General features: G+C 44.4%; 2 protein-coding genes across 2 annotated transcripts in view; one reads left to right on the forward strand and one right to left on the reverse strand.

The window, feature by feature from the left end:
* Positions 1-17330, reverse strand: part of LOC126355867 (CAD protein) — a 526936-nt gene that overhangs the window by 284889 nt on the left and 224717 nt on the right. The gene's annotated exons all lie outside the window — the stretch shown is intronic.
* LOC126355877 (uncharacterized) overlaps positions 2703-17330 on the forward strand; it is a 50543-nt gene continuing 35915 nt past the window's right edge. Inside the window, exon 1 of the mRNA XM_050006380.1 lies at positions 2703-3046. Within this exon, the coding sequence (XP_049862337.1) occupies positions 2739-3046 (308 nt within the window). The 5' untranslated portion in view covers positions 2703-2738. The remainder of the gene's footprint in view (positions 3047-17330) is intronic.

Raw genomic sequence — 17330 nt, forward strand, 5'->3', positions numbered from 1 at the left:
GCGAAGCACACATAAGACGTGGTACAATGTCTACGCAACTTTGTACACCCACTTATCATTGACGGGTATGCAAATTATTACGGTGGCAATTCTCTGTGACAGGTGCAATTCTCTGTGACAGGTGGGACGACCACCGCAGAGTGCATTAGTGGTGTTCATGAGTAGTGTTACCAGGCCTGGTGGTGTACGTAACGGACATGGACAGTCGCATGTTGAGTGAACGTTGAAGGAAATGGATATTCTGCGCACTCAGAGAGAGAGAGAGAGAGAGAGAGAGAGAGAGAGAGAGAGAGAGAGAGAGAGAGAAACGCGTCACTGTGAGTCTTCATTAAGCTAGCTGGTCGAATCAGCAATATGCAGACCATTCGTATGTGAGAGACGCCCGATGCTGCGGCAGGAAGAGTCATCGTCAAGGTCCCAGTCGACCACGCCTGACCACCACAACGCAGGTTCGCCGTATTGTCTGCTAAATACATCCTAATCCCTACACGTCTGCGCCTGTCATCCAAGAACAAGTAACGGACACTCTGTAACAGTCTGTGTCACCCTTCGCTATTCATTATAAATTGGCAGCAGCCGGACTAGGGAATTACCGTTCCATACGTAGGCCGCCGTTAACACAAACGGCTACGTTCGCAGTTGTGTTCGATGGGGAAGCATGGACTGATGATGGAGTCGCACCGTGTTCAGTGATGAATCGCGGTTCTGCACTAACCCCGATGAACATCGTCGCGTAGTTTTGATGGCAACCCAGACAGAGGTCCCGTTATTGTAATGTTTTGGAGAAAGACGACAGCGTTAGTCCTGGCGACGTGGTGTACGGAGCTATCCGGTAGGATTTCAGCTCACGGGTGGTAATGAGTAATGAAACTGGCAGCACAATGGTACGTCGCATACATTCTGTGTTTTAATCTGTTTCCTCTTGCAACATAACCGAGGTTTCAATTTTCAACAGCCCTATGTTCGTTCACAAGTGGACCGTGTTTATGAACTGTCTGCATGATGTTGATTAACTCCGAATCAGGGGATGCATCCAGTCCAGAATGGCTGCAACGTCATGCTGATACGCGGTCTCATTCTGGGAAGCTGTATGTATTTTTGACTCTATACAGCAATTTAAAATTGCTACACTACGAAGAAATGCAGATGATAAACGGGTATTCATTGGACAAATATATTATACTAGAACTGACATGTCATTGCATTTTCACGCAATTTGGGTGCATAGACCCTGAGAAATCAGTACCCAGGACAACCACCTCTGACAGCAATAACGGCCTTGATACGCCTGGGCATTGAGTCAAACAGAGCTTGGACGGTGTGTACAGGTACAGCTGCCCATGCAGATTCAACACGATACCACAGTTCATCAAGAGTAGTGAGTGGCATATTGTGACGAGCCAGTTGCTCGGCCACCGTTGACCAGACGTTTTTAATTGGTGAGAGATCTCGAGAATGTACTGGCGACGGCAGCAGTCGAACATTTACTGTATCCAGAAAGGCCTGTACACGACCTGCAACATGCGGTCGTGCATTATCCTATTGAAATGTAGGGTTTCGCAGGGATCGAATGAAGGGTACAGCCACGGGTCGTAATACATCTGAAATGTAACGTCCACTGTTCAAAGTGCCATCAATGCGAACAAGAGGTGACTGAAACGTGTAACCGATGGCACCCCATACCATCACGCCAGGTGAAACGCCAGTATGGCGATGAGGAATACACGCTTCCAATGTGCGTTCACAGCGAGGTCGCCAAACACGGATGCGACCATCAGGATGCTGTAAACAGAACCTGGATTCATCCGAAAAAATGACGTTTTGCCATTCGTGTCGTCGAGTACACCATCGCAGGCGCTCCTGTCTGATGCAGAGTCAAGGGTAACCGCAGCCATGGTCTCAGAGCTGATAGTCCACGCTTCTGGAAACGTCGTCGAACTGTTCGTGCAGGTGGTTGTTGTCTTGCAAACGTACCCATCTGTTGACTCAGGGATCGAGACGTCGCTGCACGATCCGTTACAGCCATGCGGATAAGATGCCTGTGATCTCGATTGCAAGTGATACGAGGCCGTTGGGATCCAGCACGGCGTTCCGTATTACCCTCCTAAACCCACAGATTCCATATTCTGTTAACAGTCATTGGATCTCTACCAACGCGAGCAGCAATGTCGTGATACGATTAACCGCAATCCCGATAAGCTACAATCCGACCCCTATCAAAATTGGAAACGTGATGGTACGCATTTCTTCTTACACGAGGCAACACAAGAACGTTTCACCAGGCAACGCCGGTCAACTGCTGTTTATGAGAAGTGGGTTGGAAATTTTCGTCATGTCAGCACGTTGTAGGTGTCGCCACAAGCGCCAACCTTGTGTGAATGCTGTGAAAAGCTAATCGTTTGCACATGACAGCATCTTCTTCCTGTCGGTTAAATTTCGCGTCTGTAGCACGTCGTCTTCGTGGTGTAGCAGTTTTAATGGCCAGGGAGGGGAGGGGGAGATGATTCTGGTACTGCATACAGATGGCGTTTGTCACCGTTTAGCGAAGTTCGCAGTCTATGGTAGGTATCAGTGGCGCACAAGTGGGAGCGCAACACAAGTGCAGCGGACGTTATCGGATTTTCGACCCCACCCAGCGATATTCGCCGTGAGATAAGGCGTGGCACACGATAAGGTCGGGACATGCGAGTGACAGCTGCCAGTCAGAGATGCCGCGGTGACGTGAGACACCTGCAGACATGGGCAACACAGTGCGGAAGAGGGACGTGTCCAGTTCGGCCCCGGCCGCCGCCAAGATGCCAGCCAAGCCGGCCAAGACCGTGAAGAAGAAGCGAGGGGGCAAGACCGCCGCCCCGATGTCGGCGCTGGTCGCCCATTCCCGGCCGGGGCCTTCGCCGACCAGGCTGCAGCCGGACCAGCTGCCGCCCGCTCCAGACCCCGAGCAGCACGCCTTCGCGCACCTCAGGAAGACACTGCGCGAAGACTTTGAAGCCTTTCTCCTGAACAACGTGCTCCTGTCCGTCCGCTTCTTCGAAAACTTCGACATGTAAGTCGCGCTACTCTTATGTTCATTTCCTTCCTTGCCGACTGAGTTTTGGTGAGAGATGGACAGTGCTGTCGTCCATAGGAAGGCTGCGGCGCAAGGAGACTACAGAAATACAGCAGTATCTTTACAGGACAAGTGATTATATGGGAAGAATGCTGTTGTAACAATAATCCAACAGATCTGTTTTTTATATATTTTGTTTACCGTTACCAATTTCGAGCGGTTTCTCAAGCGGTAACTGGATACAGTCAAGCTGTTATCGGTAATATGTAGCTGTATGTAACTTTTACTTACGTTGAAAGATATTAAACATTGTTTTCCACTTATGGTCAACTTACATTTCGTCATATTTTTGCATGCAATGTAACATCGATTAATATAAACGATACAAATCGACTTTCGTCAAAGATATAACCATATCTCAGACACACAAATAGAAACTATTAACAGTCGTGCATAATATGACAAAACATAAGTAAATTATAACTGAAAAAGGACTCGCTGAAGCTTATCGCTGACACGAGGCGTTCTTTATTAACTGGCTCTCGGATAATGAGATTTTACCGAACTATCATGATCGACTAGCTACGTGTGTTTCATACCACCCATCGTAGTGATTTATATACTGTACTTCTTTTCAGCAAGAAAACATTAAGAATTAGTGTCTCTAAGGGAAGACAGAAATTTTACAAAGAAATCAGGAATTTTAATTTTGGTGGGCCTACCTTCTTCGATGCGGCGGAGATGAGTGAATTCGAGGTAGCAATTTGCATGCATATGCTGCAGAGACCCTATCCCCTGCACCTCACAGGGACATAAGCAGTAGAGAAGGATGCCTAGCGTCTCCGGGAAGCTTCAGCTAATATTTTGCCAGTAACTGAAGTTGTTCCCCGTGACGTCGTCTATCACCCTAGACATTTGATGCGAAGACTTTGAAAAGCCGTATAAATCCTGATAATAGCTCTATTGCATCTAGGTACATTTTGAGTATGAGCCATGGCTCGAAACCAGAGTGGTAAAAAATATACAAAGGAATTAAAAAAACAGCTCTGGTGGATTATTAGCACAGCCGTGAGCATTTAATTAAATCTGTCGTTGCTGCACAACAGCGTACATAGAAGAATCAACGATTAGTTGGCAGTTGACCCTCAGCTTAAATAAATGTATTTTAATGCGCTTAAATAGGCAGAGAAATTTATTACTTACTGCTTCCACGACTCTGCACGGTGAGGATTTCAACTATAAATTTTCATACTAATTTTCTACCTCAGCTGTGTTCGGTGTTTATTTGCACTCGATTTCTAAACCTTTTATCGCTACCTTCAGGCGCTATCACAGCTATCGAAATGAAACACATTCGTAAGTAACCTTGTTTTCAACAAATGCAGTCGTGAAGAGATCTTGTTTGCAAGGAAACTGTCAGTGATCAAAGTGCTGAATCATGCAGATAAGTGGCCTTCCTAAACTACCGATTTCGCTGTAACTGCCAGCCACAATTGGTAACAGGATGCTCACAATAGTGGCAGATAGAAATAACAGATAGCTCGATACAGATTGATATTTGGGCATACTGGAATCAAAGTAGACAATGTACACAATAACTGTGGATTAGAAAATGAACCTTTCAGAAAAACTTCGTATTGTTCTTTCATCCTCTGTGGGGTACGTGTAAAAAGCTACGTTCTTGGCAATTACTGAAGTAACTTCAACAGTTTTACCATAAAAGAATCATGTACATAGGATAATGGAATATCCCAGTTCAGGTGCTTTTGACTTTAAGGAGATAAATTTGTTGCAATATTTTCAGTCTATACAAAATCTGTCAACAGTACTAAAATCCATTCTGTATATCATTTATAAAAGTTAGCCCAACGCTAAAATTCTTATCTAACGACTCGATAAGCAAGACCATCCAGGTTTTCTTCAGAATTAAAACTATATTTACTTTTTCTGCCATACTACCAATATTTCTTTGTTAGCTAAACTGTGGTGCTAAAGCGAAGTCTAGCCTAGAGCGATGAATTGCCAAGGAAAAGCATTTACATCTCTTCAAAGATACACAAAATCTCGTCCCAAATGTTCTGAAAAGTAATTAGCAAAGATCTTGGTGTCAGTGGGATTAGCACCTCCCCCCCCCCCCCCCACACACACACACAATTCGCTGTACAGCAAACAAGCTTATGCACAATGAAAATAGCGGCACGAAAAAAGGTGGCCTTATACGTTTCTCCCTGCGCTTGCATAAATCTAGTCACCCTATCAGTGTCAGTCATGGTACGCCGATCCAGATAGAAACTGGGGAAGGACGGGGAGGATTGGGCAAGTCTGAGGAGGAGGAGGAGGAGGAGGAGGAGGAGAGAGTGATGGAGGGGGAGGAGGATACAGTGAATGAGGGATGAGAAAGAAGCGTGAGGAAGACATGGGGAGAAGAAGATTTACTATGTTTCAAGATATGTTGGGAAACAGAAATGTAAACAAGAGAACATGATGAACGTTTCGTTGCAGGAAAATATTCCCTGCGGAGTTTTCAATTTTCTCACTTTGCAGAAAGTCTAAACAACACTCGCAGCCGCGCAGGGTAGTGTCTAAGCCTAAGGACCGATGATCTCAGCAGTTTGGTCCCATAGGAACTTACCATAATTTCCAACCCTCGCAAATCGTCGCATAACAGCTCGCGAACATTTAGCTCTCTTTCAGAACTATTCACAAATAACTCCCATGAAGCCCACGAAACTACGTGTGTAAAACTAATTCTTTTAGTTCTGACATGCTAGTCGGGTATTTGACATCAGTTTCTACGTCCGCCTGCTTAGCTGGGTGGTAACGTGCTCGCCTCCCACGCAAGCGGGCCCGGGTTCGATTCCTGGACGGGTTGGAGATTTTCTCGGGGACTGGGTGTTGTGTTATCATCATTTCCTTCTCGTCACCGGCACGGAAGTCGCCCAATGTGGCGTCGACTGAAATAAGACTTGCACTTGGCGGCCGAACTTCCCCGGCTGGGGCCTGCCAGCCAACGCTAATTGCATTTCATCGGTTTATATGATGTAGTCCAGCTATTTTTCAGCACTCGTCCCATTGTCATGCTACCGAAGACAGAGATCGATCAGGTTACAAATGCTTTGAAAAAGAAAAGAGGGCTCAAAGAAATAAAAAAAGAATTTAATAGTTTATTGTCGTTGTTGTTGTCTTCAGTCCTGAGACTGGTTTGATGCAGCTCTGCATGCTACTCTATCCTGTGCAAGCTTCTTGATCTCCCAGTACCTACTGCAACCTACACCCTTCTGAATCTGCTTAGTGTATTCATCTCTTGGTCTCCCTCTACGATTTTTACCCTCCACGCTGCCCTCCAATGCTAAATTTGTGATCCCTTGATGCCTCAGAACATGTCCTACCAACCGATCCCTTCATCTAGTCAAGTTGTGCCACAAACTTCTCTTCTCCCCAATCCTATTCAATACCTCCTCATTAGTTACGTGATCTATCCACCTTATCTTCAGCATTCTTCTGTAGCACCACATTTCGAAAGCTTCTATTCTCTTCTTGTCCAAACTAGTTATCGTCCATGTTTCACTTCCATACATGGCTACACTCCATACAAATACTATCAGGAACGACTTCCTGATACATAAATCTATATTCGATGTTAACAACTTTCTCTTCTTTATAAACGCTTTTCTTGCCATTGCCAGTCTACATTTTATATCCTCTCTACTTCGACCATCATCAGTTATTTTACTTCCTAAATAGCAAAACTTCTTTACTACTTTAAGTGTCTCCTTTCCTAATCTAATTCCCTCAGCATCACCCGATTTAATTCGACTGCATTCCATTATCCTCATTTTGCTTTTGTTGATGTTCATCTTATATCCTCCTTTCAAGACACTGTCCATTCCGTTCAACTGCTCTTCCAAGTCCTTTGCCGTCTCTGAGGTTCGCCGATGACATTGTAATTCTGTCAGAGTTTTTACTTCTTCTCCATGAATTTTAATACCTACTCCAAATTTTTCTTTTGTTTCCTTTACTGCTTGCTCAATATACAGATTGAATAACATCGGGGAGAGGCTACAACCCTGTCTCACTCCTTTCCCAACCACTGCTTCCCTTTCATGCCCCTCGACTCTTATGACTGCCATCTGGTTTCTGTACAAATTGTAAATAGCCTTGCGCTCCCTGTATTTTACCCCTGCCACCTTCAGAATATGTAGTACGAATCCTCCATATAACAGGAAAGTTAAATAGATGTCACCAATCAAATATTTGGATGACGTCACTAAGAACATCGACGTCACTAAGATTATCGAGCCTTACTGCAATATAAGGTCACTTAGAGAGATCATGGATGGCTTTTTTCGGATTCCTTTATGAACTATTATCATGAAACACGAGGACAACCTTTAAACTAAAGTTGGTCATCGGCTCTAGTTAATCGCCCAGTAGGTCCGAGTTTCCGAGTAGTGCGCTGCTTCCGGTTAGCAAATTACCGCCCGTAGGAGGCGACGCGCAATCTGAGCCTGATCAGAGCAAACGAAGCAGGCGGTCATTTGAAAGGAGAAGAGCAGACCAGCGAAGGCGCAGTTACCGAGAGACGCTTGTCAGTAAAGAAAGTAGAAATTATAGATACCATTTCACGAAAAACAGCAAATGCTCTTTCAAAATGAGCGTTGACACTTCTACGTGACACTTCGAACATTTTCTTCTGGGAATACTGTTGCGTTTGCCATCACTAAACGCGCTTGTGGGGCAAAAGATAATGACCACCTGCTTAATAGCGTGTTCGTCCACACAGTACAGCAACGATTCTGCATGGGACGGATTCGAGAATTACTTGGTAGATATCTGGTGGTGTGAGGTACCAGATGTCTACTTGCAGCTCACGCAAATTTCCTGGATCAAGGACCGGTGGTTTGGTATCGAGGACCTGTAGTCCATAGGATTAGTCAGGAGAATCTGGTGGCCAAGACATCAAAGCGAGTTCACAATCATGGTCCTCAAACAAGCGTTGAGCGATTACGACTGTTGGAAGTTTATATCGCCGTCCCTAACGACATTAAGCATGAAGGGATGCAGGGGGGTCTGCAATAATTATATAGTGCACAGAGTCTTGGTCTTTCCTACCGCAGGCCCCATGCTACTCCAGATGAATGTCCCCCACGGTATACACTACTGGCCATTAAAATTGCTACACCACGAAGATGACGTCCTACAGACGCGAAATTTAACTAACAGAAAGAAGATGCTTGATATGCAAATGATTAGCTTTTCAGAGCATTCACACAAGGTTGACGCTGGTGGCGACACCTACAACGTGCTGACATGAGGATAGTTGCCAACCGATTTCTCATAGAGAAACTGCAGTTGAAACGCCGTGCTGGATCTCAACGGCCTCGTATCACTAACAGTCGAGATGACAGGCATTTTATCCTCATGGCTGTAACGGATCGTGCAGACACGTCGCGATCCCTGAGGCAACAGATGGGGACGTTTGCAAGACAACAACCATCTGCAGGAACAGTTCGACGTCGTTTGGAGCAGCATGGACTATCAGCTCTGAGACCATGGCTGCGGTTATCCTTGATGATGCATCACAGACAGGAGAGCCTGCGATGGGGTACTCAACGACGAACCTCGTGCACTAATGGCATCCGTGTTTGGCGACATTGCGGTGAACGCACATTGGAAGCGTGTATTCGTCATCGCCATACTGACGTATCACCCAGCGTGGCGGCATGGGATGCCATTGGTTACACGCCTCGATCACCTCTTGTTCGCATTGACGGCAGTTTTAACAATGGATGTTACATTTCAGATGTGTTACGACCCGTGGCTCTACCCTTCATTCGATCCCTGCGAAACCCTACATTTTAGCAGGATAATGCACCCGAAATTTCGTGAAAATCTAATCACAGGTCAGTTCTAGTATAATATATTTGTCTAATGAATACCTGTTTATCACCTGCATTTCTTCGTGGTATAGCAATTTTAATGGCCAGTGGTGTAATACCGGCCCGCTGGCCTGCGTTCGAGGCGTGCTGCATGTTTCGAACAACCGATGGCCTGTAAAACGGCATGTCTAGGCACGACCACCGACCTGTTTTGACAAAAAACTTTATTCCTACGATCAGGCTACACATTTCCATTAATCCATCGCCAATTTCTATGAGCCTGAGCCCACTGCAATCGTAATTGACGATGTCGTAGTGCCAACATGGGAACACGTAGGGATAATTGGGTGCCGAGCATGAAGTTCAGCTATGTCCAGTGAAAAGTGAACTCCGAAACACTTATGTCTCCGCCAGCACTGTCGTCAGATCTGCCACAAATAGTCGCCTATCCTACTTTAATGAGCGGACAAGCGTTCATGTTCTGTGCTGTGGAGTTAATGTCCAACACTTGGTCCCCTACTCTCGGTTTCAGCGTCCTCAACACGAGAACAGCTATACGAGAACATGCGAACCGCCTCGCCGTTTCCGAAACGCTCGTACTCAGGCGCCTGGCCATAACAATCTACCCTTTGTTAAAGTCGGTTATGTCAGTTGAGTTCACCGGTTAGCAACAGTTACTATCACTGGAAAGATTCACTGTACTCTGTTCCTTACTGTGTCAGGCGCAGGCAAAGCCATCAAACGGCATTCAGTCTCGCATTTGGCAGTGGTCAATGTTTTGGCTCATTCTTGAGAATAAGCTCCTGTCCAAAAAACAGCAAGTTTTAGGTAGACATAACCTTTGGAAACTTATCTTGTCCTTTTCACACATGATATCCTGCGGAACTATGGATGAAGGGCAACAGATAGTCTATATATCTGGATTTCCGAAAAGCGCTCGACACACTACCCCACTGCAGACTGGTACCGAAGGCACGAGCATGCGGAATAGGTTCCCAGATATGCGAGTCGCTCGAAGACATCATCGCAGTACGTTGTCTTCGAGACAAGGGTATCGATAGCAGTGTCCCAGGGAAGTGCGGTATGGCCATGATTATTTTCTACGTACGCAAATGATCTGAGGGAATGGTAAGCAACAATCAGCGACTGTTTGCTGATAATGCTGTTCTGTGCGGGAATTTGTCATTTTTGAGTGGCTGCAGGAGGTTACAAGACGACTTAGACAAAATTTCTATTTGCTGTGATGAATGGTAGCTGGTTCTAGGTATAGAAAAATGTAAGTCAAAGCAGATGGTTAGGAAAAAGAAACCAGCATTAGTAGTGGGCCTGACAAGTCGATTAAACATTCAGGCGTAAAGTTGTAAAGACATACGAAATAGAACGAGTATTTACTGATTTTAGTAGGGAAGGCGAGTGGTCAATTTCGGTTTATTGAGAGACTTTTAGGAAAATGTAGTTTATCTGTAAAGGAGACCACGTATACGACACTAGTGCGACCCAGTCTTTAATACTGCTCGAGTGTTTGCGAAACATCGTACTAATTCAGACGGCTTTTGAATTTGTTATCGGTAGGTTCGAACGCGAGAATTACGGAGATGCTTAGAGAACTCTAATGGGAATACTTGTAGGGAAAAGAGACGTTCTTTTCGATGAACACTATTGAAAAAATTTAGAGAACCAGCGTTTCGAGCTGACTACAGAACGATTTTACAGCCGCGTACGTACATTCCGCTTAAGGACAACATCGATAAGATACGAGAAATTAGGGCTCGTACCGGCGCTGGTATAGACTCTTTTTCTTCCCTTACTCTATTAAGAGGAACGGAAAAGATAATGACTAGTTGTGGTACAAGGTACCCTCTGCCAGGAACCGTACGGAGGCATCCAGATTATGAATGCACATGGATACTGTGTTTCGTCATATCAACACACACACACACACACACACACACACACACACACACACACACAAAACTTGGAATGTAACTTACGAGCCTATCATAATTAAAGGACGTTAATACTACTCTCCGAAACAATGGAGACAAAATATGATTTGTACTGAGAAAATCGGCTTTAACGGTATCTAGACATCGGGTATGACAACGTGACAGACCGATCACGTGCCTATCTGGTGTTTTCCGTTAACAATAAGTTCATAAGCACGTGTAATCTTGATATACCACTGCCTTTAATAGCTTTCATTTCACGCCTGCTACTAATGACTGACAGAATCAAAGACAGCGTCCTTGAGACATGTAGCAGTAACATTTACGCGCAGTTTTTCATTAGTCGTTTACATGGTCTTCGGCTACGTAGCCGCGCGAAATAGTTTAACTCGCCTCGTAGCAATGGTCAAAGTGACAATCTCCTCATGTTCTGTCAAGTGTTGTCGCATGGCCATCCGCAGTGGCCACCGCACAGCTCCCTTACAAAGCATAGTAGCTTCGCTTCAAATAAAGGGTGTGCACACTATCTGATCAAACGTTTCTGGACACCTATAAGTATGCGGAATTACCAGCTATATGTCGCGAAGGGAAGAACCGGCAGTACAAATGGTAGCAGGGAGTATTCTGTTGTCAGTAGGGAAACAATAACAGCAGAATAGGTCGGTCACGAGAGCTCAGAGACTCCGAAAATGGACTAGTCGCTGGATTTCACCTGGGTAACAAATCCATCAGGGACACGTTAACCCTTCTACAGCTACCGAAGATGACACTTTTCTGTAGTCAGTGCTACGCTACTCTCGAGGTGGTGTCAAAGGCGATGCCAATGGACAGAGGATAATTGGAAACGAATGAATCGTCACTATAAATCACGCTACGCCCTTTGGCAATGTGATGAAAAGGTTTAGATTTGGAGAACGTTCATATTGTGCTTCAGAAAAGGCCAAATACATGAAGAATATGAACGCATTTTACTGCATAAGCAGAGGAACTGTTCGGAGACTTCTTTCTTCTTTTGCTTGTACCTTTATACTGCGGTTTTGCAGCGCCACCCCATACCCCCTGGGACGGAATTAGTGTACCCCAGTTGTCGGCGTAGTCCAAGGAATAGTACGTACGTGGTCAGAAGTCTGCGAGTAGTGTAACTGAGGCGGGACGTGGGTACCAACCGGTATTCACCTAGGATCATGTGGAAAACCGCCTAAAAACCACATCCAGGCTGGCCGGCACACCGGCCCTCGACGGTAATCCGCCGGGCGGATTCGATCCAGGGCCGGCGCGCCTACCCGAGTCCAGGAAGCAGCGCATTAGCGCTCTCGTCTAACCTTGCGGGTAGTAACTGTTCGGAGGCTATGATTATACCAACATGAAGTGCACCTGTGATAAACCGGCATCTGCGAGGTAATCTTTTGTGTAAAATAACATTGCTGAAATGAAATAGACTGGCCTGCCTAGAGTCCCAGAAAACTATGGAGCGCCTTTGAGATAAGGTAGAACGCCTTTTTCGCTCCAGACATTAGCGTCCAACATCGATACCTTCTCTGGTCTCAGTTCGTCAAGCGGAATAGGCTGCCATTCCTCCGCAGACGTTCTAACACCCCACTGAAAGCTTCCCGAGCAGAGTTCAAGAAGTCAAAGGCGAAGGAAGACACACTCCATGTTAATACCAATAAGAGGCGTTCGGATACCTTTGATAAGACAGTTTACTATGTACTCCGCCTCATCCTTCACGTCGGTCAGCTGCAGGACTCTGTAGCTTATTCCAAAATTCAGAATGAATTCGACAAGTATTTTTGACACGAAGAATGGCATTTTGCTTTCAATGTGCACAAATGTATGATGTTATGAGGTTGCGATGATAAATATTGTTCTAATACTCTACTGTAATACAGTATAACCTTCATGTTGCACGCCTCTGTCACGTCCGTAAAGTATGTAGACTTGACGTTGCGAAATGTCATGAGATGGTTCAAGGAAATAAGGTTACTTGCAAGGAAGCCGAACGGCCGGGCCGACTATGGTTTATTGGGACGAAAAAATGCCTCTGAGCACTATGGGACTTAACATCTATGGTCATCAGTCCCCTAGAACTTAGAATTACTTAAACCTAACTAACCGAAGGACATCACACAACACCCAGTCATCACGAGGCAGAGAAAATACCTGACCCCACCGGGAATCGAACTTTAATCGGACTGTTCTGGTAAAATATAGAGCGCCTATAGAGAGAGATTGCACACAGCAACCAATTCTGAAGTATTGATCGAGTGTGAGATCCACAACAGGTCGGATTATAGGTTGCTAGACCTGTCACTGGTCAGTTCGTTCAGCACAAGAGTTTCACGGAACTGAGCGCTAAGTTAAGTTTAGAAAAGCAGCATTTGCGACATTCTGCAGAAGGATTCTACTGCCTCCAACGTTAATCTTATTTAAGAGCCGTAAAACAGAAATGATAAGTAGTAGTAGTAGTAAATAACCACTGCCACGCACTGTAAGTAGCTTGCGGTGTCTTTATTTATTTAGTTAGTTATAGCTTAGAACATTATTAAAGCTTTTAACAAATTTACAGCAGAATGAGATTTTCACTCTGCAGCGGAGTGTGCGCTGATATGAAACTTCCTGGCAGATTAAAACTGAGTGCCCGACCGAGACTCGAACTCAGGACCTTTGCCTTTCTTGGGCAAGTGCTCTAACCAACTGAACTATCCAAGCACGGCTCACGCCCGGTACTCACAGCTTTACTTCTGCCAGTATCTCGTCTCCTACCTTCCAAACTTTACAGAAGCTCTCCTGCGAGTTCAGTTGGTAGAGCACTTGCCCGCGCAAGGCAAAGGTCCCTAGTTCGAGTCTCGGTCGAGCACACAGTTTTAATCTGACAGGAAGTTTCAAATTTACAGCAGGTTAATACCCAAACATTCATTCAGTATAATAAACACGGAGAAAGATCATGCTTCCTGGAACGGAACAGCAACAAACAATACCTAGTAAGCTGATACTCGTGATCAGTTCACCTTCCGGCAAACCGGAAAGTTTCCTTACATGACCTCTGATGTGTGCTATGGAGGTTCCCGCGAGAATGTCACGACCAAAAAATCATCTATCAGTTATCCAACTGGACTACAGCATCATTGTATGGATATCGAGGTAATTAAGTCTCTCCTAGTCCTACCCCCCTCCCCCCCGGATCTTTCTAAATCAAGAACGACCCACGCGAGCCCTCAGAGAAAAAGAAAGCAGGCTGCGAAAGGAGGACAGAATGCCCTCGGTATGTTTATAGGCAAGTCTTGTCCGTGATATGGAGGAGACAGTGCTGCTGGGTGCGACCGCCTGCAGATCGTGGCTCATGTCGCCAAGAATGACGTCTGCCGATTGAACTGAGGCTACCCTCGATTCCTTCTGGCAGTTGGCTGATTTGACGAAGGCGGCTAGTATAGCACGCAGAGTGCAGGCTAAACATTGTACCTAGAGTCGGTCGTGGTCCTCGTGTGTGCAACAAAGTGGAAGGTTTAAACCAGAGGCTTGGACAATTCTGCGACGATATCGGATGCGAATTTCTCAACCTCTGCTATCGAGTGGAGAACTGTGGGGCATCCCTCAATAGGAAGGTGTATACTACACACAAGCAGCCACTACTAGTTTGGCGGAGCACATGTGGCGTTTACATGGTTTCTTTTCTTTTCTTGAAGGCTGAGGAACCTCCTCTTGAGAATAATGAAGACTTGCCTGCCAAAATCTGAGACAGATCAGACACATTATTCTCAGAGAGCGTCCGTCCTCGCAGATCGGAAACAGGAAACGTTAATAATAATCGGCTTGGTAGAGTATATGATCTGCACGGAAAAAAGTGTTCTGGCATTCTACTTCACTGACCAAGGTTCATCATGAATGATCTATCTGGATGACACAGAATGTATACGACCACAGTGCCGTCTCTACCATTGCAATTTGCAGTCGAGTACAACTACTTCGTTGGTACTAAATTAAACCGTGTCTGGCGTATATGAGCGTAACAGTGCGTTTCGACGAAACTGCATTACCTTTCGTGGGAAGGGACCTTTCGTCAGCAGTAGTCATAATTCTCTGATTCAAGAAATTCCATAGAAAATATGATTTCATATGTTAATACGACGCAGTGTTCGCCAAGAACGTGTAGGATTTATGTCTGTTCGCTGCAGACACAAAGCAACAAAACCGTAAGTACAAACATTTATGAAACCTACGTATTACAATTTGCTTAGTGAGTGTCAGACTGTAAATCTAAAGATTCCAGGATTTTTCCTATCTCTTCTTGAGCTCTGGCAACTGGGTTATAGCTCCTTTCAACTCTGGTATTGTGAAAAATGTCAAGCTGCGCCGTGATTGAACTGTAGGTCGTCTTCCCTCCCTCTCTTTCACAACCGTCTGGTTAAGTCAGTTCGAAGACAAGGAAGTCAAGGGCACATTATCTCCTACAGGACTAGGCCTACTGCTGTGTTCAATATTCGGGGAGAAGGCAGCTTTAATAATTCTTTTATAATTTATAGTATATATCATTATTATTTAACTACATAGTTTATGAACAGACGCCCGACGACTGTATTTTGGTTATTCTTGTAATTAAATTTCAGGGCTAAGATTTCAGCTTTATGTGACAGTTGTTAAAAATGTTATATAATTAAACGACAGCGAAAAATGTATGTGCCTCAATGAAATACAAACCGCAACGCTAACGAAAACTTTTAAAAAACTTTGGAGTAATGAATACAACGTGCTGGGAACTTCTCTTCCATGTTTTTATGTTTCCGTTCATTCTGAAATCAACTTTTCGTCATTTTTATAAAAGCATCGAAAAAGCTTCGCTATATCCTCGCCACCACTACATGAACCATCGTTCAGTGTGGGGCATTTCTTGTATTTTTAAAATATTAAAATATATCCTCTCGGATGCTCTGAAATACGATCGCTGGTCATAGGCATAAATGCTGACAAAAAAACACAAAGCTGCCACACATTTTATGTCATATGGGGCCAACTGACAAAGTTTTGCTTGAATATAAATCGTGTTTTCTGGTTATTAATATGAAGGATTAGGCAAACTGTCCGCTAGATCATATCAATGTACCTTACATGGAGGACTCTTTCAGCGTGATGACGTGCGCAAAGCACGTACAATTGTCGCAAAAATCACGCCCACCAGTGGTTTGTAATACCTTCGTGTTGTGTATATAGGCCAAGCTCGTGAGACGACGAAAGTGACCAACAAGTCTCCAATTTAAAACTTCCTGGCAGATTAAAAATGTGTACTGCACCGAGACTCGAAATAAGAGACCTTTGCTTTTCACGGGCAAGTACTCTGCCGACTGAGCAACCCAAGCACGAATTTGGCTTCTAACTAACAAAAAGACTTCACGTTGTCACGAAAACTGGAAATCATTGTCAATATGACTATTCTGTATCTCAGTATCAATCACATTTCGAATATTTAACATTTGCTAAGCATCTTCGTACCACACGTTAGGTGTCCGGCTTTACGTGTCATTGTCGTTTCTAATTCGGAAACAACTCACAAAACTAGCAAACGACTTTGATGCAGTTCAGCAGGAATTACCTTTATCTACGTTTCTTCTATGTGATTTGCGTTGAAGTTTTCAAATTTCCGGGAAGACGACGTTCGATGTGAGACTTGGAAACTTAGCAATTTACAGAACCACGCAGGAGTCAGCGCAGAAAAACAATGTATTCTAGAGCAAAATTGGAACATTCGCTAACTGTACTATATGGTGAAAGCTAGTTCTCGATTCGTCTAGAAGGAGTAACTGGCTGAGACTTAAATTTTTCCACATCAATCAATCCTTATTATTGAAGTTGGGCAACATTTGTCAATAAGCATCCGTCTTATCATACTTTAGACGGCTTGTTTTTGCCAAATGGCTTTCTCGAAATACCACCATTTCTGTATAGTTTTATTCTCTTAGCATCACTGCAGTTTTTCATTCCCCTCTCTCTCTCCAACGTCTCTATGCCGGATATAATTGAAAGAAAACAGCCCTCTGTCACTATTTTTAACGAATTAACCGGGTTTCGACACTGGTAGGAGAGTCTTCCTCAGAATTTAAATCAAAGAGTAGTCTATAACATGGTCACAGAATTATAACTAAAAACGTATGATACCGAGTGTAAGTACAGAATCATCGTGAAAGATTGGCAGTACTTATATGTCATTTATAAAATAATAATTATGCCAAAAGGTCATTAGTCAGCCCTTGGTGGCTCGCATCACAATTTTTTATCTTAAATTTCTTTGTGACTAATGCCCTTTTGACATATTATATGTCATTTATAAAATAATAAATAACTCTCAATCTTTCACGATGATTCTGTACTTATACTCTGTATCATACGTTTTTATTCATAATTCTGTGACCATGTTATAGACCATTCTTTGACTTAAATTCTGAGGAAGACACTCCTAGCAGTGTC

The sequence above is a fragment of the Schistocerca gregaria genome, chromosome 1 (genome assembly GCF_023897955.1).
Source record: "Schistocerca gregaria isolate iqSchGreg1 chromosome 1, iqSchGreg1.2, whole genome shotgun sequence".
Taxonomy (NCBI): domain Eukaryota; kingdom Metazoa; phylum Arthropoda; class Insecta; order Orthoptera; family Acrididae; genus Schistocerca; species Schistocerca gregaria.